This window comes from Ixodes scapularis, unplaced genomic scaffold (genome assembly GCF_016920785.2).
Source record: "Ixodes scapularis isolate PalLabHiFi unplaced genomic scaffold, ASM1692078v2 ptg000460l_1___fragment_1__unscaffolded, whole genome shotgun sequence".
NCBI classification, from domain to species: Eukaryota; Metazoa; Arthropoda; class Arachnida; order Ixodida; family Ixodidae; genus Ixodes; species Ixodes scapularis.
This window is the reverse complement of record NW_024609981.1, coordinates 1,965,696-1,991,375: the sequence shown is the minus strand read 5'-3', so window position 1 is coordinate 1,991,375 and position 25,680 is coordinate 1,965,696. Positions and strand designations below refer to the sequence as shown.

At 46.3% G+C, this 25,680-nt stretch overlaps 1 protein-coding gene across 1 annotated transcript; it reads left to right on the top strand.

Annotated features, from left to right (window-relative positions):
• Window positions 1-3,494: 3,494 nt before the first annotated feature.
• Window positions 3,495-17,080, top strand: LOC121834071 (cytochrome P450 2C15-like). The gene is made up of 9 exons (XM_042287815.1): window positions 3,495-3,514; window positions 4,380-4,504; window positions 4,933-5,039; window positions 6,946-7,250; window positions 7,626-7,742; window positions 8,811-8,926; window positions 12,166-12,424; window positions 13,671-13,861; window positions 16,744-17,080. Exons 1-9 carry the CDS (start codon window positions 3,495-3,497, stop codon window positions 16,920-16,922), a joined length of 1,419 nt encoding a protein of 472 aa, XP_042143749.1. The 3' UTR covers window positions 16,923-17,080.
• The last annotated feature ends 8,600 nt before the right edge of the window (window positions 17,081-25,680 follow it).

Genomic DNA, 25,680 nt, shown 5'->3' with positions numbered 1-25,680 from the left:
ACTGCGCGCCTATCTTTTTTACGCACAGACCTTTTCGAAACGATGTGACTATGCTCTGTGCCGCATGAATGTAAGAACACACAATAGGGGCGTTACGCTCACAAATAGGAGATTGGAAGATTGGCGTAAGAGATTTGTGCAAGTGCGAAATTGCGCACAAAAATGAATGTTTTATGTGTTCGTTGTTTTCGTTGAATCCGAAAAAATCAAAAAAAAAATCCGGAAAACTTCGAATTTTGATGTTAAAACTGTCAAATAAGAAAAAAAAGACCGCATTACACGTGGTGAATGATGTTGATTGGGGCGAAGCTCTGGTGGTGCTGATACGCTGAGCTGCAGCATGCCGAGCTTTTCGTTCGTTTTCATCCATGTCAGAAAGAGAATATGGGGTATGGAATGTGGTTATATACGCATTTGAGCATTTGACCGCAGCGCCCTCTGTTCTATAAACGTTGAGCCAATGCATGCAAAGTTTAACGCGATTATATACGCATTTCACCGCAGCGCCCTCTCCTGTATAGAAGTTTAGAGGCTACATGCAACGTTTCATCCACATCCCCACCTCTTGAGTTACTACCACATCTCAGAGCTCCCTACTCGTCCTGCAGTCGTGGCCGAGTGGTTAAGGCGATGGACTAGAAATCCATTGGGGTCTCCCCGCATAGGTTCGAATCCTGTCGACCGCGCAAACATTTTTTTCTTTTGTTAAGAAGACAGATGGGATGGCAATCGATGTGAGCACGGACGCCGGACAAGGCTAGACACTAAGAAGCTTCGCCCCTAAAGAGACCGCGTTTTACAAATAAATTTTATCAGAGCACAGCGTCAGTGGTCTGAAGGAGGCTTAAACTTGAGTTACGTGTGAAGTCTCGAACTTCTGAAAGAAATGTTTGTCTTTTAGCTTTTTAATGTTCCTTCAGGACAACAGGTCGTAGTACCCGGACTTCATTTATTTAGTTTTTGCGCTTTCTCTTTAATCGGGAACAAGTAAAATAAACTCGAAATTTTAGAGAATTCGTAATTTAACAAAAATAAACTCCGATAAACTCCGAATTTATGCGAAACTAAATTCCGGGAAACACCCACCGAATTTCACGAGAAATAAACTCCGAAAACACAGAATCCTAGATATAAATTGAGCTTCTTGTTTCCGTTAACTGCTGGTAAACCCATAAATATCGCACCAAGCCGGTCTTGCCAAAATCGGGGAAAACCGAAAGACTTAGAATGAAGGCTGCGCTTGAATAAGAAAAGCCCATTCTGCACAGGAAGAGTTTTGGTTTACAGCTTCACTTTTTGTTGACTTATAACAGAACTCGTACTGAACTGTCCGCGAGGTGGCTTTTTTTCCTTCGGAAACGACTCCCCTTATCCCGTTCCTTTGTATTATCAGTACACAGATGTTTTCATAACATTTGAGCCTTGACCACGTTCCTTACAGGTGGGGGAACCCATGCTCGTATCCAGTTTTCTTGTACATGGGCCCCGATAAACACCGATTTTCTTTTTGTCCACACCGAAAACTGATACCGAAAAACATTGAATCTATGGGGAGAAGATAAACCCCGAAAAAGCACACCCCAACTGTAAGCAAAATAATCCCCTAAAGCACAGAACCCTAAAACTTATAGACCCTTTTATTTGCAAACGCCACCAGGCGGTTTTCCAGTGTATGACATCCCAGCGCCAAAAGAACAAAGAATCGCGAGATGTGTTCAAAGTTTTCTAATATTCTTGCAAACCAACTTGTCCCCTCCAAGAAGTTGTATCGCACAATTGAATTTCCTCGCTAACCCTCTACCTTTACTCTTTGTGTAGCATTCATACTTTTTAGCACTGGTGACATAAGCAAACTGGACGGGGTTGCAAAAACGGAGTGACCGGAAGTCGCTTGGGACGCAAGCAGCGGTTCGTGCTTGTAAACAGTAAAAGAGCCTATACGGTTTAAAGCCGGGGTCACACTGCATATACATCATACAAAAGACAGTCTGCACACAGATTCGAACGCGAGTCGCCGCGAGATTCGTGCTTCGAATGCCACATAACAATGAGTTCGAGAAGAAAACTTGACACGCTGCATTCGAACCACGGATATTGCTGTGACTCGTGTTTGCAGACTGTATTTTGTAGGATGGTGCACATCGCGACACTGCTAGTGTGAACACGACAACAACACATTTTCGCATTTTATTAGCAAAGAGTATTAGTGGGCACACAATTTCACTCCTTATATTAGAGCCCCAAATGAGCTCTTTCTATAACAATGATATCTTTGATGACAACCTTTCGGTTCTTAGAGAACTGGCGATCGCTTGTTCGTGCTAACAGTGTCGCGCTCTGTACGAGTAGCGTGACCCCGGATGCTTAGGAATACTAAACCAAACATTTCATTGGCCATAAGTGCCGCAAAGTCTTTCCACGAGCCAGCGGCCGCCGGAGTGCGCGAGCACAGCCAACGAATTTGACGACAGAGTCCTCCATTCACGCTGAGAATGATAGTGAAATGTGTGAACTCCGGGGAAAAGAGAAATAAAGACAAGCTTTGCATCTCCATACAGATGCAAAAGGTAGGCGATTCATTACTCTAAAAAGCACGTAGTTTCCACCTGTGGTGATGAAAAGCATGTCTTTACCCTTCTTTAGCACGGCGCCCGCACATATCCCTGTCATCTTACGCGGTACTGGGGGACAATGACGTCAGTTTCGTTGTATGCGCTCGCGCACACCGGCGGCCGCTGGCTCGTGGAAATATCGTGCGCAACATATTATGGACACTAAAGTGTTTGGTTCAGTATCCCTTTAACGGGAGCACGGTGTAAGATAATAGGGAGCTTTCGTAGATCGTCTTCGCCATCTCGCAAGGCCCTGCGCAACCCGCTACGATAGCGGGAACTCCACAGTCCAGGCTATCGGCGCGCAGGCGCAGTAGCAACTTCTTCGTTGCGGAACGCTTAGCGGAGGGGGCGACGCGGTCTACGAAAACTCCCTAATACTCTTCAGGTGAGGACAGTTCGCTCTTCACTCTCTCTCACTATCGTTTCAAGCGGCGTCGGCAGGTGACTCGTCGACCCGTGGGCACGTACAAGACGGCTCGTGCCGCCTCATGTACCACATGAACGGGAGACAAAATTTCCTGGGCCGAATTTTAAAGGAGGTGCAGAAAGGCCTCTATGTATAGACCTTTCTAAAAAAGGGCTCCTGGCCGGCTTCATTTTCAATGTTTGTACGCATGGTGCATGCATGATTTGCTCGCTTTCCAAAGAGATGAACATGCGCGTGCTGGGCTGTGGAGATTCCACGCTCGGCTGAGGACATGCATATATTGAAAAGGTGCATAGTAGGCGCAAACTGCAGCCCGTTAAAGCCTGATTCCCGTGGTGGCTTGTATACTTGCAATTCCGCAGTTGCGATGTCGCTTCTGCGGGAAAATAAATGCCCGAGGGAAGTTGCTGCGCCCGACCTCCCAGCCTCAGATTCGCAAGCAAAATCGCACCATGTCGAACGGGCTTGAAAGGTAAAATACCGCTACCATCCATTAATTTGTCGTCGCTTAGCCGCTGCTTTAGATACCGTATTTACTCCAGTAATAGCCGCACTGCTTATGAAGTAAACCTGAGGGTTCGGTTTTCCGCGGAGCACGCGGATTGCCAATCACCGCGATCGGCAGCATGATTCCAGCGGTTTCCAGGACAGAGATAACGTCTTAGCGTGGTGATACTATCTGTAGAGATTGCATTTGATTGAAGAATCGTGTTCTCGATCTGGTTATTCGCTATGTTATTTATTCGAAACACGATGATTGGCTGTGTATGTGTTCTGCGGGAAAGTAGACGCAAGGGCCTTGTTCATAAATAGTGCGGCTATTACTCGAGCAAATACGGTATTCTTCCTGTGAACAGGTGACTTGGATTGCTCCTTTTCAAAGACATCCGAACGTCTGGTATTACATTTAGGAATGCCACAAAGTTTCGTCGAATCTTGAGGACTGACTGCTTCGGCGAACCTCCGAAGTTTTGGCAAACTCGGTAAAGTTCAAGCAACCTCTACGCAAAATTTCAGAATGTTGAGAACCACTACTAATACAGGTGCTTTTTTTTAAGTTTCATAGAATAATCACTAATTATGCCCTCCCAATAGAGAAACGAACATGTTAACTTTTATTAAATTAATCAGGTCGCCAAAATGATGCACCCTCCTTTGCCAGGCGGATCCACTTCATTTTAAATTTTCGCGAGTACGCATACTAAATAAATTTTTGTCGTACTTTCCTCTAACTTGCAGCTGAAAGTTCGAAAAAAAAAACTAGAACCAACCCGATTTCTGAAGGTACGCAACACCCTTATTGCAACCTGCATTGCCAATTTTTTCTCCTTTTCCAGAATAAGAGTTGGAACCGCCAACATCGTGGCCCTGAACAGCTACGACTCTATCAAAAATGGTCTGTCCAACAGCGCCATACAGGGTCGCTCTCGCAGCGTGTTCCTTGACCAATCCAAGTCGCCAGGTGTGCCTTGTTCTACTTCTGACAGCGATAATAAATCATGCGAAAAATGCCTTACTAAGAAAGCTTAATTGGATTTTCAGAGAATGTGGAAATAATCTGAGCACATGCCTATGATAACGATCCTAACCGCATGATATTTGTAGATTAGAGATACTTCACCACAGTGTATTTCCTAAGTACCCCTAGTGTGCCGGGAAATATTGTGAAGAGGTGGAAACGTTCCTACGCTAAGTGACGCAAGCTACCGGCCAATATACTGACTAGAGAATCTAGCATTCGGCCATTCATTCATGCCTTTTGTACTTTTTAAGCTTGCTCACGTAAAAAAAAAAAAAATCTAAAATTAAAAAAAATTAGTTTATTAATTCAAACGCATTGGGTGTGTAATGACAGCGACTAATGCAACCTGCTCGTTTCGTATCCTTCAGGCATTGCAACTCTCAACGGAAAAGTGTGGCTAGAGAACCGTCAAATGTGTTTGAAGCTGCTTCGAGAACTTGGAATGGGAAAAGCGTGCCTCGACGAAAAGATTAGGGTAAGATTTGGAAGCAATGAACTTCGGTTGCTGTTTGAGCAGCTGCACAACTATGGCATCGTCGTCGACGCAACGAAATACGTCTTCGGAACATCCGAACTAGACTTCCTGAGGGATAGAGGGACCCCTCAAGGCATGTATCTGTTGCCTTCTGAAGTCCAGGTCATCAGGTACTTCCCGCAGCCAACTTCATTGCGCACGCTACTGGAATTTTCGGGTCTCGTTAATTTCCATATACGTTTCATAAACAACTGCGCCCAAATTCGCAAACCACTTACACACTCCAGATAACCGGCACCGGTTATATGGAACCGGAGGTCACTAGAGGCATTCACGAGTGCGAAACAAGCTCCCGTCAAAACAACACTCCTTGCATATCAATGACCTCAAGCACCCACAAGGCTCCTGGGAAGGGACGTTCCCCCACAAGTTCATGTTCCGTCCTCATTCCCCTTTTAAAGTGGGAAGAACAACACTGCGGTGACAATGCATGCGGTCAGGTATTTTGCCCCAAAAATAGAAATAGTAGGGTGTCTAAATTTTTAGCGGGGAAGGGGGGGGGGGGGGGGGTGGGATCGAGAATGGAGGAATCGTTGCAAATCAAGGGGTTGCCTTCAGAAAAACAAGGGGGTGTGTAGGAAAATCACCGGATTCAGTGTTTAGATAAAATAAACTCCTTTCTGAGTCTCCAACTTTTTGAACTTAGATCATCTGCTAAAAGGCACCCAATTACTACTGCTCAAAGTTTTAAGATTAAGGAAAACGAAACTCATTTTGTTACTAGACGTCCGGCATTTTCGTGAAGTGTGTAATACATTGTGACATCAAATCATCAGAAGAAGGAAAAGCCCATCTTTTTTACGCGTTATTTAGCGGTTGTGCACACGAAAATCGCTATAGCACGGTCGCTGTAGCGATCTAATAACGAAACTTATGAGACGTCGTAATATGTATTACCAACTTCATACAAAGCTTACATATGTGTGATCTCATTTACTTCGATATATCGGTATATGGCGCGCACTTTTCAATAATTACCCATAAGTGAACCAGAATTTGCAGGGAATTCCCACTAAGCTCTAATTTTCATTGGATGTAAGGGCATTTGAACAACGAAAACAACCCAAATGTATGTGCCAACACCAAGCACGATCATTCAGACGCTCACTGTTCGGGCGCAAAGCGCACTTGTTTGCTCAGACATTGATCCAAACACCATCACTGTCCAATCATTCGAATAACAGGCATTGGTTCTCCATGAAGCAGACGAACAAACATTAGAATACTTTATGTTTTTGGTATAAATTAACTGACATAAATAAGTAAGCTGTTAGTGACGACGTCAGCGTAGCATTACCACGCCACAACCTGGTAACGGGCACCAGCCGTTAAATTCGGCGAGCAATCTCTCTGCCAACAAATGCAGCTAGCTTCATCGGCTCGGAACATCTTGACCTTTGATAGCCATCGCAATAGCATCAGCTCCGCACCTGTGATCACTGGCGGGTAACGCCTCAGTCCCATTTGCTGTCTTAACCTTGCATGTGACCGTAGCGACAACCAATTGCGGTTTTGCGTTGGACGTCTCAGTGTAAGACCCGGTACATAAGTGACTGCAGCGAAATTTACCGAACCGAAAACGTATTCGACATACTTATTACGATTTTATTGGGTATGACTAAAGTACTGCAACAAATATGCTATTCCGTAATCACTGAGAGCAAAAAAAAAAATGCAGCCTGTAGATTGTCATGTTCACCTTTCTTGCTTCCTGATTCGTTCATCTTCATTCTTATCGGTCAATGCCGCAGTCTCGTTGGCTGCGGAGCCATAATAAGATACTCGTGGCACGCCACGCCCCACTGCAAAGTAAGTAACGTGTAATATCCGCTCATCATGAATGCAGGACGAGGTACGGTGTCTCCTGAGTCAAATTTCGGAGCTGAAAGGAGAGCCTGTCTTTATCAGCAAGTACACCACACCCAGCATATCGAACAACATCACGGGCCTCCTGTTCGGGAGAAGGTACGACTTCGACGACCCGCGGCGCGTCTACCTGGACGAGAACATGGACGGCGCCGGAAAGGCCCTTTCGTCCGGATCACTCGTCATGTTCCTCCCCACCTGGGTGTACACCATCGGGGCCCACCTGCCCCTCACAAGGATCTACGCTATAAAGCGCTGTTTTGCGAACATCGTGAACTTCACCAGGTGAGCCACCTCTTCAACGGACACGTGTTTCCGTGTTCACGACTCGGGAACAGCCCGTTGATAGTTGCTCTTGTACGACCCAACATATTCTTTACCTTCTCTATGAGTAAGTTACCTATGTTTTCGCTGCCTCCATTTAGGATAGTGCTGAATCGTGTCGTCTGCTACGACCGTCGCCATTTTGACTCCAGCGCTCTGCTCCTTCGCTTCCCTGTAAGCGTCGCGTACAGTAGCGAAGTTCGGCATTACAGAACTGATTCTAACAATGAGTATACTTTGCTCCTGTCACAAGAAATGAAAGGCCTATGCCTTCCTTGTTGCACTGGCCGCCGATCACAACGATTTAGATAAAGCCACTTTCTTGAATGTGTCAAGGTCCATCATTTTCAATGCCAGAAAACAACTTTCAGATTCTGACGAACACGCGTCTGTGGCCAAGCTAAAACAAAACAACAAGAAAACACTCTTAGAGGTCAGACGTCGTCAGGACAGGTGAGTTTGTCCAGCAAGTACACAAAATTGTGAACGACGACCCCAGAAAGTCAAGGAGGACTATTGCCAAGCGGCTTGAGGTGGCAATCTAGTATCAGGTTTGTGCTGCATGGGGACTTTAAATACCAGTCGTACGTGATGAGGAAAGGGCAGTTTATGTTTTAGCAAAAACAAAAATCTGTCATCCAGTCCAAGCGCCTGTTGTACATGATCAGGTACCCTGAGGAACCGGACTTGCTTTGGTTTTCTTTTCACGAGAACTTTGACCAAGACCAAAAGGTGTTCGGGAGGACTGAATTCGCCATGAGGTCCCTACAGTCATGGTGGATAAAACTTCTGTCATTTCTAGTCATCGTAGCTGTTGTGAACAACGAGGGTCACGGCATGCCGCTGCCCGGCATGTAACACGGCCTTAGGGTCAACTCGAAGGCATACATCAAGACACTGGGCACTGTAGTCAAACAATGGATAGAAGGGGTGGCCTATGGAGGCTTTGCATTCTTCAACAAGACTGCTTCATGCCCCACGGGCCAAGCGACCCAGTATTGGCTGGCTGGCGACCTTTACAACCAGGTCATCCCCGAACAGGTGGCCTCCCAACTCTCGAAATATAAACTCCCTGGGACAACTGTCTGAGGCGGCGTCGAGAGAGCGACCAACAAGCGGCCTTAAAACTCCAAAGTCGTAAAAGGCTGCCAGTGTGGACACTACGGCCAACACCAACGAGGACTCCTTGATCAGGGCATGCAGCCGTTTTCGAAGCCGTATCGAGTCAGTCATTTCCGCTGAAGTTGGTTTTATCATATGAAGATCCCGAACACGAATTGGAAACAGTATCTGCCAATTTGTTTTACAAATATATTCATATTTTCATAAGCATCTTTTTGATTCAAACCGCCGTTATGTTCTCAGATACCTCGTGCACCTTATGTTACCAATTTAGTGGTTTTTTGGGGCCTTCAAGATTAAGCGTTCATTAGTTACGACAACCTTCCTATGGCTTACACGAAAGTTCCAGGTGACAGGCGCTGGAACACCTGTTCAATTTTCTTCCTTTTTTCATTCCAGGGAACGCACCAAAGAATATCGACTGTCACTGGACGAAACTTACGACCAAAGTTTCATCAAAAGCTACCTAGAAAAGACGACTGATCACCAAAAGCGTCCGTCGCCTTACTTTAAGCGTATGTGCTCGTATTTTTCTTTTTCAATGCACCGATCTGACTAAGCGTTCTACGCATGCGTGGCTCCGCCACAACCATAGTTCATACACCGTTCCAAAGTCTGCAAAATCACAGTCCAGCGTGGGAACGCCACAGCCCAGCACGCGCATGGTCATGGCTTTAGAAAACGAGCGAAACACGCGCGACATGCACGAGCTCTGAAGAAGCCCGTTTTTAAAGTGGTCTATTAGCGGCGAGATGCTTCGGTGGCGCCCTCATTCGGTTACATTTCGTGACGTCATTACCTTGTGAACAACAAGCTCGATGGTGTTTGTAATGGGCATTCTGGAAGCCTGAAATCATAGTGGTCTCAAAGCAACCCCGCCAACCCCGTCAAAATTGAAGTTCTTACATTCCTCTTATTTCCGTCGATGAGACATCCCTTGCTGACGTCATAGTCAGCATTCGGCCAATTGTGGTGGGCCGACCACAGCGACGCTTTCGATCGCTCAAGTCGCCAATAGGAGTGGGGATCGGTGGCCGAGTGGTTTAGCGCACACCAGCTCGGAGCACGTGGAGCGAAAGCTCGCGCTGCAGAACCCAGGGATCCTGGGTTCGAGCCCCACCCCTGCCCGTTTCGATCTGGATGAGCATCGTACCGGCGTGCGGTCGTGTATCACTACTGCGTGGTGCACGTTAAAGATCCCAGGCTAGCGGCTGTACCGCACTGGCTAAATTTCTCATCTACAGCTGGGAGACTCGTCGCCCCTGTGAGGCAGACCAAGTTCTAGGCTGTATAAACACACACACAACCCAATTTTTTTCGCCAATAGGATGCAGGAGCCAATAGGCATATTGTTAAATTACCCAAGCATCAAGGAGAATGCACGGATTGGTGTTCCACGCGCCACACTCGCACGCCTTCCCCGTATAAAAGATTCGAAGTAAATAACAAAATAAAGCGTTGACAAACCCGTGTGCAAGATGCAATTTGTTTTAGGCATTTGCTTTGGAAAAGTTACTACTTATGAGGCCAGCACGTGCGGCGCGGGGAACACCAATCTCTGCATTCTCCTTGATGCTTGGGTAATATAGCAGTAGGTCTATTCACCAGGCAGCTCGTGCCCACCGGCTCGTGCCGTCCCGTGTTCTGATCACGCAGACCCTCAGCGAAGTTGTCGCGCGTGCAGGGTAACTATGATTCCCACGATGGCCGTGTTCCAAAATGTACTCGATCTTACACCAGGGTGTAACTAGGGTAAGGGTTTTGCACCTTGGCGTTTATAAACCTAGCCTTGTCCAGCGATATTCAATCTGAGTTGTCACGTGACATGACCCGCCGGAGTAACTCGGATCCGTTTGGGCAAGATTTGGAACACAGCCAACGTAGCTGGTGTGACGTCATTTTCGGCCGTGCCAGTGTTTTATATGCCGCGAGCGTTAAGTTCGCCGTCTTAGTTGCACACCGTAGAAGTTGTAGTTCGAAGAAACCAGTAAGTGGATATAACCGTCAGTACCCAACAATGGCGACACTTGCGAGTTATGTATTGACTATTGAGGACCTAAACACCGAGAGTGTTAGTGGCAAAACGCACACTTGTTCTCTGAACTTCTGCTGAAGAATACTAGCAAACAAAGAAACTTAAATGATGTCTATGGATTAGCGTCCTTTTTTTTTAATCGTTTACTCCTGAATTATATTTCTCTCGGTGTATCAAAAACAATAAAACCGTTATAAAGCTTGTAGGTACGACAGGAGCGGACGCCTTTTATCTTAAAAATACGTTCGTTAAAATATTTCGAAAGCAATAAACCACAAAAAGACTATCGAGAAGTTCCGTATAGTATAGTATCCCGAATCAAATTTATGCCTATATATGGGTGCGCCCTGGAGTTTTTCAAGAGGTACTTCAACGGGTACCCTGGGTACATGCCTTCTCTTGGTCTCGTAAACCAATTTTGCTATTTAGGCCGTGACCCAGCAATGGAAGTTGGATATCCCAATTCTTATGAAATGTTTACTTTTTATATATTTTTTTAAATATTTACAACACCTCTCGGTGTTCTTTGTAGTTGTCACTTATAAGTGTGCACGTATTACGACATCCTCTGCCTTGTTGCTTTCCTCCTTTGTGATGCACTGCTAGTTGACTCTCAGGTAAAATAAATTACAAAAAGGGAAATGGAACTTGAAATTTAACCAATGTTGTTCCCATTTATGCAACATGAAAAAAAAAATGCCTGAACTTCTGAGTCATTGCAATATAAAAGCAGATGGAAAACGTACTAAAAAAGGAAGAAAGACGTTAATCTATCGATTCTAGCAAATTCAATTAAATAGCGAACACCAGAGTACAATCGCGAAACATTCGAATACTAACATATTGTCCCGAGTGGCAATTGATGAGGCGACGAAAACTGAATCAAACTAAACGTTTAATGGGACCAACTTGTGCACAAACAGAAAGGAAACAGAAAAGAAGAGTAGAGCGTCGCGGGCATCGAAGTCGGTGTAACAGCAGGATCGAACGCTGGGGCGAGACTGACTGCGGATCGCCACGCAGAGCCCTTTATGTACACGCGTTGGCACTGTGGCAATCGGCGTAGAAGGTTCGGTGCGTTGAACTTTCGGACTTCGAACAAGCCCAACAGGGTTCTTGAATTTACCAGAACATTAAACTGAAAGAATAGATAAGAGACGCGTAACTCCCAGGAATCGAACACGGAAGTCAAGCGCGGTAACCACTCGGCCACGCACGCGCTCGCTCGCCGGCGGGCGTGGCAATATCATAGTTGACGAGAATCCTCGTATCTCTGGCCTTACTGCATATGCCCAACCTTCCCTAGCCCATCGCCAGGCTGCACAGCATCTACAGAAAGGCACGCACTCCGTTGTTTGTAATTCAATGTATCGCAATGGTACACACAACATTGTTATTGACGAAGGAAACACTCAAAGTACAAATACCAAACTGCCACGCTTTCGCGCTAATACCATCTGATCATGGTGCCATGTCATGTTTTAACCCCGCCCAACATTTTTCTGAAAGCCTTGTCGCCACACTATACTTCGTTTCAGCTTCGGTCCAGACGCAGCCAAAGCTGCAAGCGCGAGCTCCGGGCTTTCAGCATCCCTGCCAAGCACACGCGCTCGTGCAGTGCAAGCACTGTTTTGGGCCACATGCTCGCGCTTGTAGCATCGGCTGCGTCTGGACCGAAGCTGAAACAAAGTATAGTTTACCTATCGCGTGTCGACGCAGCGGAGTACATTCCGGGCCACGTGCAGACTTTCTTCGGTGCCGGCACCAACACCATCAACCGCATGGTCCTCTGGCACCTCCTCAACTGCGCCGACAAGCCGGACTCGGTCCAGAAGCGGATCCAGGCCGAGATCGACGAAGTGATCGGCCAGGAGCGCCAGCCGACGTGGGAGGACCGCCATCGAATGCCCTTCACCGCGGCCTGCGTCTGGGAGATGCACCGCTGGAAGCCCGTTTCGCCCTTAGGAATACCCAGAGGGTGAGGGGCGTTCTTTTTATATCCATTCCATGTAGCGGCGTAGACGTTCCATTTTACCGGAGGGGGGGGGGGGGGGGACAGGACAGGCTGAGAGATCTCCGGAGAGAGAGGGGGGGGTGCAACGTGGGCATTATTTTGTGTACATGCCACTACTAGAAACTCGTTACATTGCACGTAAACAGCGTTTCGGTAAGGATCATGGCCCAGGCCCGGGGGGGGGGGGGGGTGCTCCGCCCCCACACCCTCGATCTCCCCAGGGGGGGCACGAGCCCCGATGCCCCCCGTAGTCCACGCCTATGATTCCATGGTTGTTATATTTCATTGGACACCCGTTCGCTGTTCTGTGTAACTGAAAGGAACGTTGTATGCGTGAGTTGAGAGAAACTCTGTAAGATAACTTTTCTTTGCATTTTTGTACATTGAGGGCACAACGTCACAGAGTCTAAAACATTGGAATATCGACTGGTCACCACAAAGGTAAATATGAACTGAAGATTAAAAAAAAAAAAAAGAATAATACCGGATGTTGAAATAATTTTTGTCCCATTCAAAAGTTCCTTGCGTTCTTTTAGGGATAAGAGCGCGCGGGGGCACCAGGGCGACGAGCTCTGGTTGATATGGTTAGTGAGTAGACGCAGAGCTAGTTGCCTTTGTTTCTACTCACTGTTCGAAAGCGAACGCCGGACACGGTCGTTCGGCGTTCGGCTCACGTCACGTTCACTGTCGATCATTGGAATTCCACACCAAAAGGGGAAAGCAAACCATATCGTATCGGTCATGCGCACGTTTATCGACTACGATTCTCAAGGACTTAAAATAAGATTATCTAGATATAGCCATAGCCTATGAATCGAGCAACCTTATTACGGAGTGTTTGGAGCATCGGCCACCAGTATTCGCCCCTTTTTTTGTTTCGCAACAAACTCAGCGGCGCCATCTATTGGGTAGACGCACACGTCAGGTTCATGTATATTTCCTAATTTATTTTTCTCACAATTTTTTATCATAAGAGCGAATGAAGTATGACAGTGCTATAAGTGGCCAATTCCAGAAGAGATCGCGCATATTTGATATCGAAAATACAGCGAAACCAGCCGTCGATAGTTCAGAACCGCAGGTGGTTGGACACAATTTGCACACTAGCGCCACCACGTTTCAACTCACGCGAGAAAGAGCGAATATGAGAATCGTTTGGTCCCAATGCCTGCACATTATCCATTGGCTAAAATGAACCCCGATATCTCAGGGCTGAGGAGGACACAGAGATCGACGGCTACTTCATTCCCAAGGGCACCGTTGTGATAGGCAACATCTGGGCCGTCCACATGGACCGGAACCTGTGGAAGAAACCCGAAGAGTTCGACCCGACGAGATTCCTCGACCAGACGGGCACCAAGATTTTACCCAAGCCCGACTACCTCATCGCTTTTTCCGTTGGTAAGTTGACGTGTCTTGCGGGCAATTTCTTTTTTCTTCATTACCCTGTCTTGTTTGTCGTCTTCTACATTTATGCGTTCCAGGGCGAGGAGGGGTTTTTGGAATAATAAACACGACTTCCAGGATTCGCGTCCGCGCAAATTCTGGAAACTAACTTTGCGTTCAGCGCGGGTACTGGCCCAATACCACCTAGTGTAGACATGGCCTGCGCTTTTAGGTTATTGCTGGTGAAACGCTCACCCAACCCGAGCGGCAAAAACGCTGAAGCTCAATGCTGCCCTACAATGTTATTTTTAAAACTCCGCAATAAGGTTGCTCGATCCATAGAGTGAGCTACATCTAGCTCACTCTAATTGAAGTCCTTGAGCACCGTAATTGAAGTCTAACTGAAGTCCTTGAGTATATCATAGTTGGAGGCTGAAGCTTAACGACATTGTGTGCTAAAGCGGATGCCCGTATTTTGCCGTCGCCACCTGCTATCATCGCGTTCGTTGTGAGATGCCACAAGAGGAGCTGCTTGCGACGCGAACGCCAGCTAGGTGGCGCTGTGGGGATCCACTAGTGGTGACGTTAGAGAAAAAGCCTAGGCTTTGCCTTCTTGGTGGTATTGACTGGACGCGAGTTTAGCGTTTGCTTTCTGGGCCTTGATGACTCGAAATGTTCTGGCCGTAGTTGACCTGGTGTATGCCCCAATATAATTTCCCTTTTTTTTCGGATTTTATCTATCCGCAGAGGAGGCAGAGATAATGGCATGATTGAGAGCGCCTCTGCCCCCTGCAGTTCATACAATGGAAAAAAACATTGCAAACAAGTCCCAGTGAGAGTAAATAACAAGACAGCGATTGTCATAAAAACAAATAGAAACAGTTATTATAGAAATATTTGAAAAATACATGAAATACAATGACGCAACTCAAACAACTATACGCAAGCGGCACAGCTTGAACAATGTGGGGCGATATGCTTTTCGTAACACAGAAGTAAAATAAAATTAAAATAAAGATAAAAATAGAAACCAATTTTTACATATCTACTAAACGTAATACACAAGGATTTATAAAAGAAAGGGGAAACAAGCCAAACCAACACCAAACTTGAGGCTACAAAACTGAAAATGAAGATATAAAAGATTTCTATACGTTACGTTTCATTGAAAATAAATATAAATTAATATACATGCCTTAAATAGATGAAAACTCGTCTGAAGATTTCTTTTTTTGTGACCATTTGAAAAGGATAATTGAAATTAACACCAATGCCGGGGGAATTTATTAATTTAGTCGACATGTACGATAAACTGTGCCTGTCATGGTTTGTTCGTATGCTTGGGATTCTGTGTTTCGGGTCTCGTAATGAGTAGGCCCAAGAATGAGGTGTCTGTGTAAGATTGTTTTTGTAGATACACTGAGATAATTAAAATTGATTTATCTGGTTTGTTTTCGATATAATATTGACTCGTCTGAAAACACCTGTGGTTTAGATGTAACCATCTTGAACGCGGATACTGTTCGCCGCGAGATTCGTCCGCAGCAGATGTTTGCTAGTAGCTCAGGTACCAGAGAGCATTACCAAGCCATCCATAGGAATCAACCGATGAAAAAAAAGCACGTGGTCCACACTATTGAACGAGACGCTCGTGGCCAGAGCTTAATCGCAACTATATGGAGACGTTTCCAATGTTTTCATACACGTTATTTATAAAAATGGAGCCTTCCGTGTAAATGTTTTCAATACACACCAAAATTGAACATCGCCTGAAAATAAGTTGACGTGTGATTTCGTTCGCGTTAAGAGAACCTTCCTTGTTATCAGCGGATATAAGCCTGGCTGTTTCGCTGTGCCTCGTTTACCATAAAATGACTAGAATGTAATTGATTTTAAGCAGCATGAGGGTTTCATTTGAACTTGATAAAACTCGGGGACTTGTGGGGAGGGGGGGGGGGGGGGGCTGAAATGTCTTTTAAAACATATATGCCAAAGGTAACTTCCTGAAATTAGAGAAACTTCCCCTTAAAAAAATTACAACCCAAGAAATTAATTGAGAAAACAAACTTAAGTGCCTCGACGTGTCATAAGTCAAAAACCAATTTGATCTTTCTGTTCACAACTTCTTTTTGTTTTCGAACCCTAAAATTCATCCAAACTGCAAGAACTTTTTTTTTTTTTTTATCTAGCAGGTTCTTTTTTATAATGAAACAACCACTTGTTACTTTGTGTATACATAGATTCTATGATGCTATATTGTGCGTGTTGCTTATGTTTTTAAAAATAGTGTTTTGCTCGAGAGCCCCGATAAGTTGGGTCGAATTCATATATAAGACCATTTAAGTATATAACATTCGCAGACATTTCTTTAACGAACTTTTTTTTTTGCTTTAAGAACTGAGTCATCTGCCTTAATTATGGTTAGTGTTTCACCTAACGTCAAAAAATAGACAAATTAAGAAGCGGCTCTATCTTTAATGTGCCGTGTGTTTATCTTTTTTAATGATGAGTGTGCATGTAGAAACTGAGAACGAGCAGAAGATGAGAGCGCGCGGGAATACCAGTGCGCCGAGGTCTTGTTGGAATCATTAGCGGGTTAGCGTAAAACTAGGTTCTTTGTCTATACTCACAGTTCGAACGGATTCCCACGTGAAGCGCCAGCCTCCGCCTTCGAACACTGAGCGTCTGCACACTAATTTCTTTTGTATACAAATAAAAGAGTAGAATGATGAAATGTTACGCTAGGTGGCGCAAGCTGCCGCCCGTTACAAAGGGTACAGCTATTACCATCCATCTATCCGTCCATCCAATCATTCAATGATGTTCCGAATTTTCCGAACGCTCTCATTTCCTCCTGCCCCCCACTGTCTACCTGCGTAATAAAGCTCTCGTTTCAGGCAAGAGAATGTGCCCTTCGGAAGCACTGTCATCGTCGCAAATCTTCGTCTACGTGACCAGCATCCTTCAGAAGTTCAGCGTGCACCCCGAAGACGACACTACCCAAATCAACCTGATCACCGATTGCGTCACGTTCAACACACCGAAGCCCCAGAAGTTACGCTTCATCCGTCGATGACTTGCGAATGACAACGGAGGCGCCGTCAGCTCCTTTCATCCGTGTCTGTCTGCTTCTTGCCGAAAAAAACTTCGCATCGTGTGTTTGAAATTACTTAAGAGCGTGCACAGGGTTTCTCCGTCGGCATACTTCGGACGCAAACCCGCGTATGCGACTCGGAATTGACGGCGCGGGGGGCGGCAAAATTGTTTCTACGGGACTCCGAGCCACGGGCATTCACTTCTTGCGCACCCGCCTTCGTCACGCGGCACGAGTCCGTGCACGTATCTCCAATGGACTTCTTCCAAAACCGACGCGCCCCTTCGCGGCGAAATACCACGCAGTGCACTCTGGGAACTAGTTGGCCACTCAGTTTCGGTTTCGACTGAGCACTTTCATCTCGTGCTATCACGCCGCGACCGAACGCGCTGCTTGCGTTTTTGATTATCTGACTTTTCACGAACGTACAATACACTCATTCTCGAGCGATACAAAACGAAGACCGGGGCACTTTCCTTGGTTCCCGAAACACCGGATATTGTGCGTGCGTATGCGAACGTAGTAAGTCGTGGTTTAGTCACCTCACCCCACGAGTGCATCTTTGAGCTCAATGTCGGTAATCCCGTCTAGTACCAGTGAACTACAACTGAAATTTGTTCGTCTGGAGCCTTACACGCATTTTGTTTGCCAAACGTCCGCTTCTTGTTACTTCACTGGGCAAAAAGCAAGCCGCATCCTCACAGGGTATCAAAGTTGAGGCCAGCGTTTACGCATGAACTTTTAAGGAAACGCAATAAATTCGACCTCACTACTGCACAAAAGTTACTATGATGTCTTCCTCGTGTCATCATATATCTCCCACTCAAATTTTATGCTGATAGAAGGTTAACTTTTCGCAAACGCTGAGATCGGCTAGCTACGACGGAGGCCATACAAGCGTCCCCTACTCCTCGCTTAGCCTTTTTGGACGAGCTTTTACTGACGCCCGAGATCTGTGCCGGGAACGGTGTCTGAAATTATCTCGGCATACTCAGTCAGAGAGAAAGCAAACACATAACAAATATCATGGCCATTACCAACCGTCAAATGCGCTTTGAATTCGTTCGAGCACTTGTCTGAAGAATGTCGCACCGTGCGCCGGACGGGCATGAACCCCAATGCGGTGCGCATAGCGGTTCATGCCCGTCTGACGTACTTCCGGCGAACGGTGCGACATTCTTCACACAAGTGCTCGACTTTTGCATTCTTAAAACAGTCTGTATGCGCGAATGTGCCTATATGATTTCAGGATAACTTTATGCGCATACGCGATGTTGAATATTAGTGAAATGCAAGCGGGTGAGGACTTCACTTCGTGCAGTGCTGCGTGTCAGTACAGATAAGAGATAAGAAGTGTTTTAAAATTGAGCTTTTCGATGGCACCTCCGAGTTTTACCTCGCATAATCAGGCACATTAAGAAAAACAGTAATTGCAAAAAGAAATATTTCGTCTATGGACGCACGAAGCAAACAAACTTTCTGATCAACAACACTAATGTAAAGGCGCGAGCTCGATATATGCATACTTATTGTTTGCTACAGCTTGTCGATTCGTACACAAGCAAGATCCCCGAGCACCCGAGCTTCGCAGCGTCGAGAATCCCAGCACTGGCTCGTCCACATACCTCGATTGGAGCGCTAACAGGAAGGCTCAAGTACAAAAATACAACAAGCATGTGTTAAGACAAGCTATACGTCTCGGGCTTGTGCTAAAGCTTCGAGGTCTGGCCATTTAGGCTAGTTTCGAAACCACAAATGACGCTCTCGGGACCAGAAAACAATCTCTTGTCGACGTGTCGACCGAAACCGAAACCATGCCACCCTCCTCCCTGGCCAACTAGTTCCCAGAGTGCAGCGCGCGCTGTGTTGCATGCAGGGCTTTATGGAAGTAGTCTATTGCCGCACAAGCAGAGACATGGCTGCGGCCAGATGACCTGCTTGCAAATGTCTATAGCGCACTTAGTAGAATCTGGTAGAACCTTGGTGGAAAAAAATAAAAAACCAGGCATGTTTCGACTCATTTGCAGTCATTTCTTCGTGCGCCCTTTTATGTTATCACACCCCAATTTATGGGTGTCGGCCATCGCGCCTTTTTTTATTTTCCTTTCTGACGGCCGTATACCGAATTCGGAGGGCGTACTGTGCAGTCACAACACCCTAATGAAAAGGTGTACAGCGGAATCACACCCTAATTTAAAGGGGCACTCAAGTGGTTTTCTAGTTCGTGTTTTGATAATGACAACTGAATCTAGACGCCCTAAGTATCCCTAAAAACCAAATAATATAATCATACGGTGATTATTTTTTTAATAAAAATATAATTGAAGGCCGCCAAACCTCGGAACCACCCAAAAACGAAATCACTCTCATTGGTCACCGTTCACACATCAAAACGATCTCGGGCCAATGGTGTTGGACGACGTTCCGTCGCACAGTGATTCTGGGTTAGCCGCACCTGCCGAACTTCTTTGTCATTTGAGCTTCGATCATGGCGGAATTCTCTACGCTCGAGGACCTGACGCCGCTAGAGGTTGAAATTCTTCGGCGGGCAGCCGACCTGGGGATGATTACCTATGACCAGGGGCGGATTCAGAGGGGGTTCCGGATGTCCTGACCCCCCTCTTGAATTCTGCGTGTGTAAAAATTTAGGGAGTGAAAACGGGAAAAGAGGGGGGGGTCTTAAACATATGATACGCTGACCAACACCTGACCCCCCCCCCCCCCCCCCCTCAAGAAATACCTGCGTCCGCCCCTGCTTACGACGCCACTCCGACGTGCGATGTCTGGCCTCGAGATCGACCTAGAGGTGGCGCTACGGTCGCGCTATCGTCATCATCAAAGCGGGGATAGGAGAACGGCCGCCCCATAGGCTCTCCACGGTCGCGCGCGAAACGGCGTAGATTCTTGCGTTTATTTTGTCGCATACTATCGGTGGGAAAACAATTCTAGCGGAAAAAGATGCAGTACTGTTCGGTACTTCAGTGAAGATCGAATCGTGTTCCCAGCGTGCGGCCCAAATTTATATAATCGCTTCTGTGGGAGCGTCGTCTGCTGTTGGCAGACGTTGGAAGGCATGGATCGCCACGACTGATGCCTGTCTCCGGCTGAACTGGAATATTTATGTTAATATTTGTTTCTTTTAAGATGGATGTATCGGTTCATCAACGTGGGAATTAGAAAAAACAATAAATTCCAGCCCAGATAACATAATACCGGTACTGTGGGCTGTGAAATCGCAGCTTCTATGCTTTTTTAACGTCTAGTTTTTGCAGTAATATTAATATTTAAAATGAAGATAAAATGGCGCTGCATTGGAAATTACCATGCTTTTGAGTTCCTCTGCCCTTTTACTGTGCCATAGTGTGGGTAATGTTTTTAGAGTCTGAACAAATCTACCGCGTTGCGATGAGGGGAGAGTGTCTCTTCTAGTTAAAATCTGCAAACTGCGCGGTTGGGAGGACAACTGAAACAAGTGTAACAAACTGTTCTAATATATCTGCCGTGACTGTAATAAACGAGTGTAACCAAGCGACGCAGCAATGTTCCTATTATTAAATGCTTTTCTCGGTAGTGTGGGTTCACCCGCTTCAATTTTCTTGCTGAGAGCCGCGGATGTCAAGAGGCTAATACTATAAACTTCTGGCTAAATAATCTTCTATTCAAACCAGGTAGACTTTGCAACCCAAACAAACGACGCGCACTTCAACACAGACAGCATCGGCCGCAGTGATACTTTTTTACTGATGAGGGCTAGCAACCTTCACAAGACTTTCCGATCACCCCCCGCCCTCACCATAACGTATAACGGGACTGGGCAGTTCATCGATTAACTTTCAGATTATTCAAGTAATGCTTTAATTGCAATTTTTTGGCCGGTTAATTGGAGTCTTGTGCTGGAGAAAGTCAACAAGGAGTAAGAAATGCCTGCTTTAATATTTTTTTACGTCCTTACTTCTTTTGTGACACAGGCTTGCACGGTAAAACACTTCAGCGTGGTTTACCATTTATCATTTCGCCGAGGGTGATTATACTGTTTAAATAATAACTTAAAAAATACTTCTCTTTAAAAGGCTTCCGTGTTCATATTTATGTAGGACTCACAACGTGAAGTTTATAATGGGAATGCAATATGCCATTTATGACATAGTAAAACCATTAAAAAAAATTCGTTTTAATGTCTTTCACGCAATATGACCGGGGGAAAATCAACATACGGATTTATTGATTGATTAGTCTATTGAAGGATAGCGATCAGTCGGGTTAATTTTCTAATCAAACCACAGACCCACTCAACATTCAATGCTTTATGAAAGCCGCGGTTTGTGCGAGATAGCAAAGATACGTGGGACCAGCGATTGTATAAAAAAACAACACACTAAGATTATGGAAGCCTCCGACTTAATAATCATCGCTTTGCTGTATTTCTACGCATGGCAAACGATACAACACAACCTTTAGCAAGAAGAAACGGCAACAAAAACATGAAACATTTAATAAAGAATGTCAAGCTCAGCCTGAAACGGGCTTGCGTCGTCGAAATCTATGCTTCTGAGCGTGCGTCCGTAGCAGACGACGCACGGCGGCATCCCCGCTTTCGCGCGTTTCCAATTTCGGCCGCACGGTGGCAGCGCTTTGAAGTCGTGTTCTGGTTCCGAGGACGACGAAACGCAGACCATTTTGGCCGTTCTTCGCTTTGCGGTTGGGGCAAGTCGTAACCAAACCAACGTTTAGCATCGCAGCGTAACCTCTGGTACGGGATGTCAAACGATGTCGCCACGTTGACTTTCGTCTCGGGAGGACGGCAGGCTGGTTCAGACATGTGCAACGAGCGCGTTACCTACGACTGCGTTCGTTGCAACCGGAGCGACCGGAACGACCGCTCTGCGCCACACGTACACACACCTGCTACCACTGCAACAAGCGCAGCGGGTCCGCAGCACGGCGACCGCGTCTACGCCGCCGTCAGCTCTTTCAGAGGCGCCTCTAAAAAGGGGACGCACTGCCACTCAATGCCTTAACAGACAATTTTCTATGGCCTGAAGCTTTTTTTTTTTTTTCATGATAGGTTTGCAGGGTACAGCGGATGAAAAGCAAAGAAAAGAAAAAGATGCAGTACGCCGTCTCGGACGATCAGGACCCTAATACACGACTTTGCCAATAGTACAAATATCGCCACACGCCTTTTCTACGATTATAAAAGACGATGTAGTCTTAGCAGCGATATAGCAACGTAGAAATATGGTTCATGATCAGATAGACGTTGCGAGCGTTCAGGATTGCTAACACTATTCACTTTTCTGCGGTCATGAAAACACATTTCTCGGGGAGTCTGGTATTCAGCGCACAGCTTTTACAGCGGTGAGGACACGAAACATGGTTTTCAAACCCGACGGGAAAAAAGGCGGTAGCCAGAGGAACGCGAGAAGCACGAGCGAACATTCCATCGCTCGAGACAAGGGTGTTTCGGCGTCTCGCCGCAGCGGGGCGCCCGTTACATGCCTCTTGCAGAGCCGTTTATACTGAGAGAGTTTGGCCGATGGGCGGAGCTTGTTGGCCGCTAGAACAAGCGGATTTCGCGATGAAACAATATGGCGTTACTTCTTTGTCTTGTTCATTCCTGTGAAATCGCGTAGGGTTCCTATGAGTCAGATCCACAATATGGCGGACGGAAGTGGTCATCCCCCGGTTGTCAGACTACGCTGCTGTGGTTGTCAGACTGTCAAAATCTCCTTAAGAAGGCCAAACTCTCTCAGTATAAACGGCTCTGGCCTCTTGCAGAGCTGTTTATAGTGAGAGAGTTCGGCCTTCTTAAGGAGATTTTGACAGCCTGGGCCCGTTTGCTCGAAGCACTAACCGCGGCTAAAGTTAGCCGCAGTACCTAGGAGGGGGATTTTGAGATCACGTGACAGGCTCGGTAGGGATGCGGGGAAACATGGCGGTGCCCCAGTGAGTGATCGCCGCTCGCTTTGGAACTAATATGTCGTTGTGGTTGCAATATTGGGCGCGTTAGTCAGCAACGAATGGTGCAGGAGGCTTTCGCTTTGCCTTACCTCACTTAAACCGCAAAGCATGGGCAATGGTGCATGCTACGACTGTAGTTTCACGCGTCGCACGTGCTGGCGTCTGCAGTAGTAACCGTTCTAAAGCAAAAAGTATAAAACAAATTTTGCCTTGCACGCGCGTTCGTTAAAGCCTTATTATGATTTTTTTACTTCAAATCTTTTATAAGAGAGAGGCCAGCGCGCGTGAACCGTAGAATTACACTTCCAGCGTTCTCCTCGCGATGCTTGGATAATTTAGAAAAAAGTCTGTCGGGACGCTGTCTGCTTTTGTGTGCTATCATCAATCCGCTTTCTAAAGACGTTGCCATGCCGACAATTATCGCGTTCATTTAGGCTTAGGAATGCCCCGAATCGAAACACTACCTAAAAAATGCGGCGATGTCATTGCCCATGCTTTGCGGTTTAAGTGAGGTAAAGCAAAGCAAAAGCCTCCTGCATTATTCGTTGCTGACTAACGCGCCCGATATTGCAGCTACAACGACATATTAGTTCCAAAGCGACTGGCGCTCATTCACTGGGGCACCGCCATGTTTCCCCGCATCCCTGCCGAGCCAGTCACGTGATCTCAAAATCCCTCTTCTAGGTACTGCGGCTAACTTTAGCCGCGGTTAGCGCTTCGAGCAAACGGGCCCTGGTAACCACAGCAGCGTCATCTGACAACCGGGGAGGACTACTTCCGTCCGCCATTTTGTGGCTCTTACTCATAGGAACTTTATGCGATTTCTCAGGAATAAACAACACAAATAAGTAATACCATTTTGTGTTATTGCGAGATGCGCTGGTTCTAGCGGGCAACAAGCTTCACCCATTTGCCAAACTCTCTCAGGTTAAACGGCTCTGGACTCTTGTAAAGCCCCTCTATACTGGGAAAAGGGGCGCCATTCATTATTGTGGACATGCTCAAAAAACGTGCCGCGCGGCAGTTCTAGGAAGAACATGGCATCTGAAATCTAGATAGAGTGTACTAGAAGGGACGAGTGGGGCCACCGAAGTGCTATTTAGGTACAGTCGGCACGGAATGAAACGCGAACAGTGGGTGCATGGTTTTCGCTAGATGTTGCACCTCCTGAACCAGATGGGAGCTGCAAGAAGATGGCTCATCCTTCGATGTGTTAGGCTCTTGCTCAGTGCATCCAAACCTTCGGTGTTGCGCCTCTAGGTGACTCACCGTGGGTAGAAAACCATGCGCTTCTTGTTCGCGTTTCATTCCGTGCCGACTGTACCTCCACAGTCCACATATGGAAAAAACCGGCTAATCCAAGTCACTTCGCTCGTAGCGCCCTCTCGGACGCTACGAGCGAAGTGGTTCGGATTAGCCGTTTTAAGGTGCAACCCCACCGTGCATGACGTTTTGGTGCTTTTTTGACGGCTTATTACTTTCTTTCTATGTATTTTAGAATTATAAAGTTAATGTCAAATTAAAAAGCTCTTTTTCTACAATACTTTAATGTCTCAAAATTACAACTATTTTTAGTTGTTAGTTAATTATTCAGCTTTTAATAGACCACAATTTCGGTCATTGACCAAATTTTTTCTCGAGTTATAACGTCCCATCGTCCACGATATTATACGTGAGCGATCGGTTGGATGTAATAAATTAAAAAAAAGTAAGGAACGAATTGTGCAGATAATGTATATTTTGAAATAAAAAATAAAGTTTAAAATGACATTTATTTATGGCGCTATATAAACGAAGTCACGTCAACTAATCAAAATACCGAGACATTAAATTATAAAGTATCCTTCGACACTACATTTTCTAGAACTTTCACATTGATATATTACACGTTAAGAATGTTATAAGACGTCAAACTTTTCCCATTCAGTTACGGCAGATTGCAGTTTCCTATTATAAAATACAGGTGGCGACACGTGTTCAAGAACAGCTTGATGTGCATTTTCCGTCGTGTGCCGCTTGGAACGCCGCGTCAAAGACAAAAAAAGCGGCAGATGTCAGGGTGCCAGATGCCTGGATGCCCGCAGTGAGCGAGCCAGAAATGTCAGAACAACAAGCGCGAGGCTGCGGGTGCACCACAGCTGCTTTTGCGCGCGTTCAATAGTGCTTCGGTACACATGTCTGACGTAGAGCCACTCTATATGGCAGCGTAGCTGCCAGAGTAGCGACACGACGCAAAATTATCTAGATACACGACATCAGAGGCGCCTATAAGTGATCTCCATTTTGGGCCTGGGAGGTTTCTATGGTAACCGTACTGCTAGCGACACCGGGCGTCAACCTTCATCTAGTTGATATCTCCATTCGTTAATTGAAAGTGGTAAAAGACCTAAAAGACGCTTTGCAAGGTGGTACGGCACGGGCCTCTGGAGGAGCGGTGCCGGTTCTTCTGTGAAATGAGACGATTTGCAGCGTGCACGGACAAGGCGAGGGGTTTTCCGCGCCGCCGGGATGGCGGCGGCTTCGTGGGACGAACGTACCGTCTTTGTAGTTTCGAACTTCGCTCCTATGGAACAAAATCCGATTACGCCGGCCAGGACAGGACGATTGCCTTGGGACAGGACTGCTGCTCGACTGCCCCATAGTAAGAGAATGTATGCTTAGCACCATAATTCTTCAAGACCCAATCATTCATTCAAGATGAGATGATTTCACCGACTGGCGGGGAGCGAAGTCGACGACGGTATCACCCTAGTTTTGGGCGATGAACAGTCGACAGAGT

Coding starts and splice junctions, on each gene's coding strand:
- LOC121834071 (XM_042287815.1), top strand. CDS start 3,495: ATGTCGAACGGGCTTGAAAG. Junction 8,927..12,165: donor TCCGTCGCCTTACTTTAAGC/GTATGTGCTCGT, acceptor GTGTCGACGCAG/CGGAGTACATTCCGGGCCAC. Junction 13,862..16,743: donor CCTCATCGCTTTTTCCGTTG/GTAAGTTGACGT, acceptor CTCTCGTTTCAG/GCAAGAGAATGTGCCCTTCG.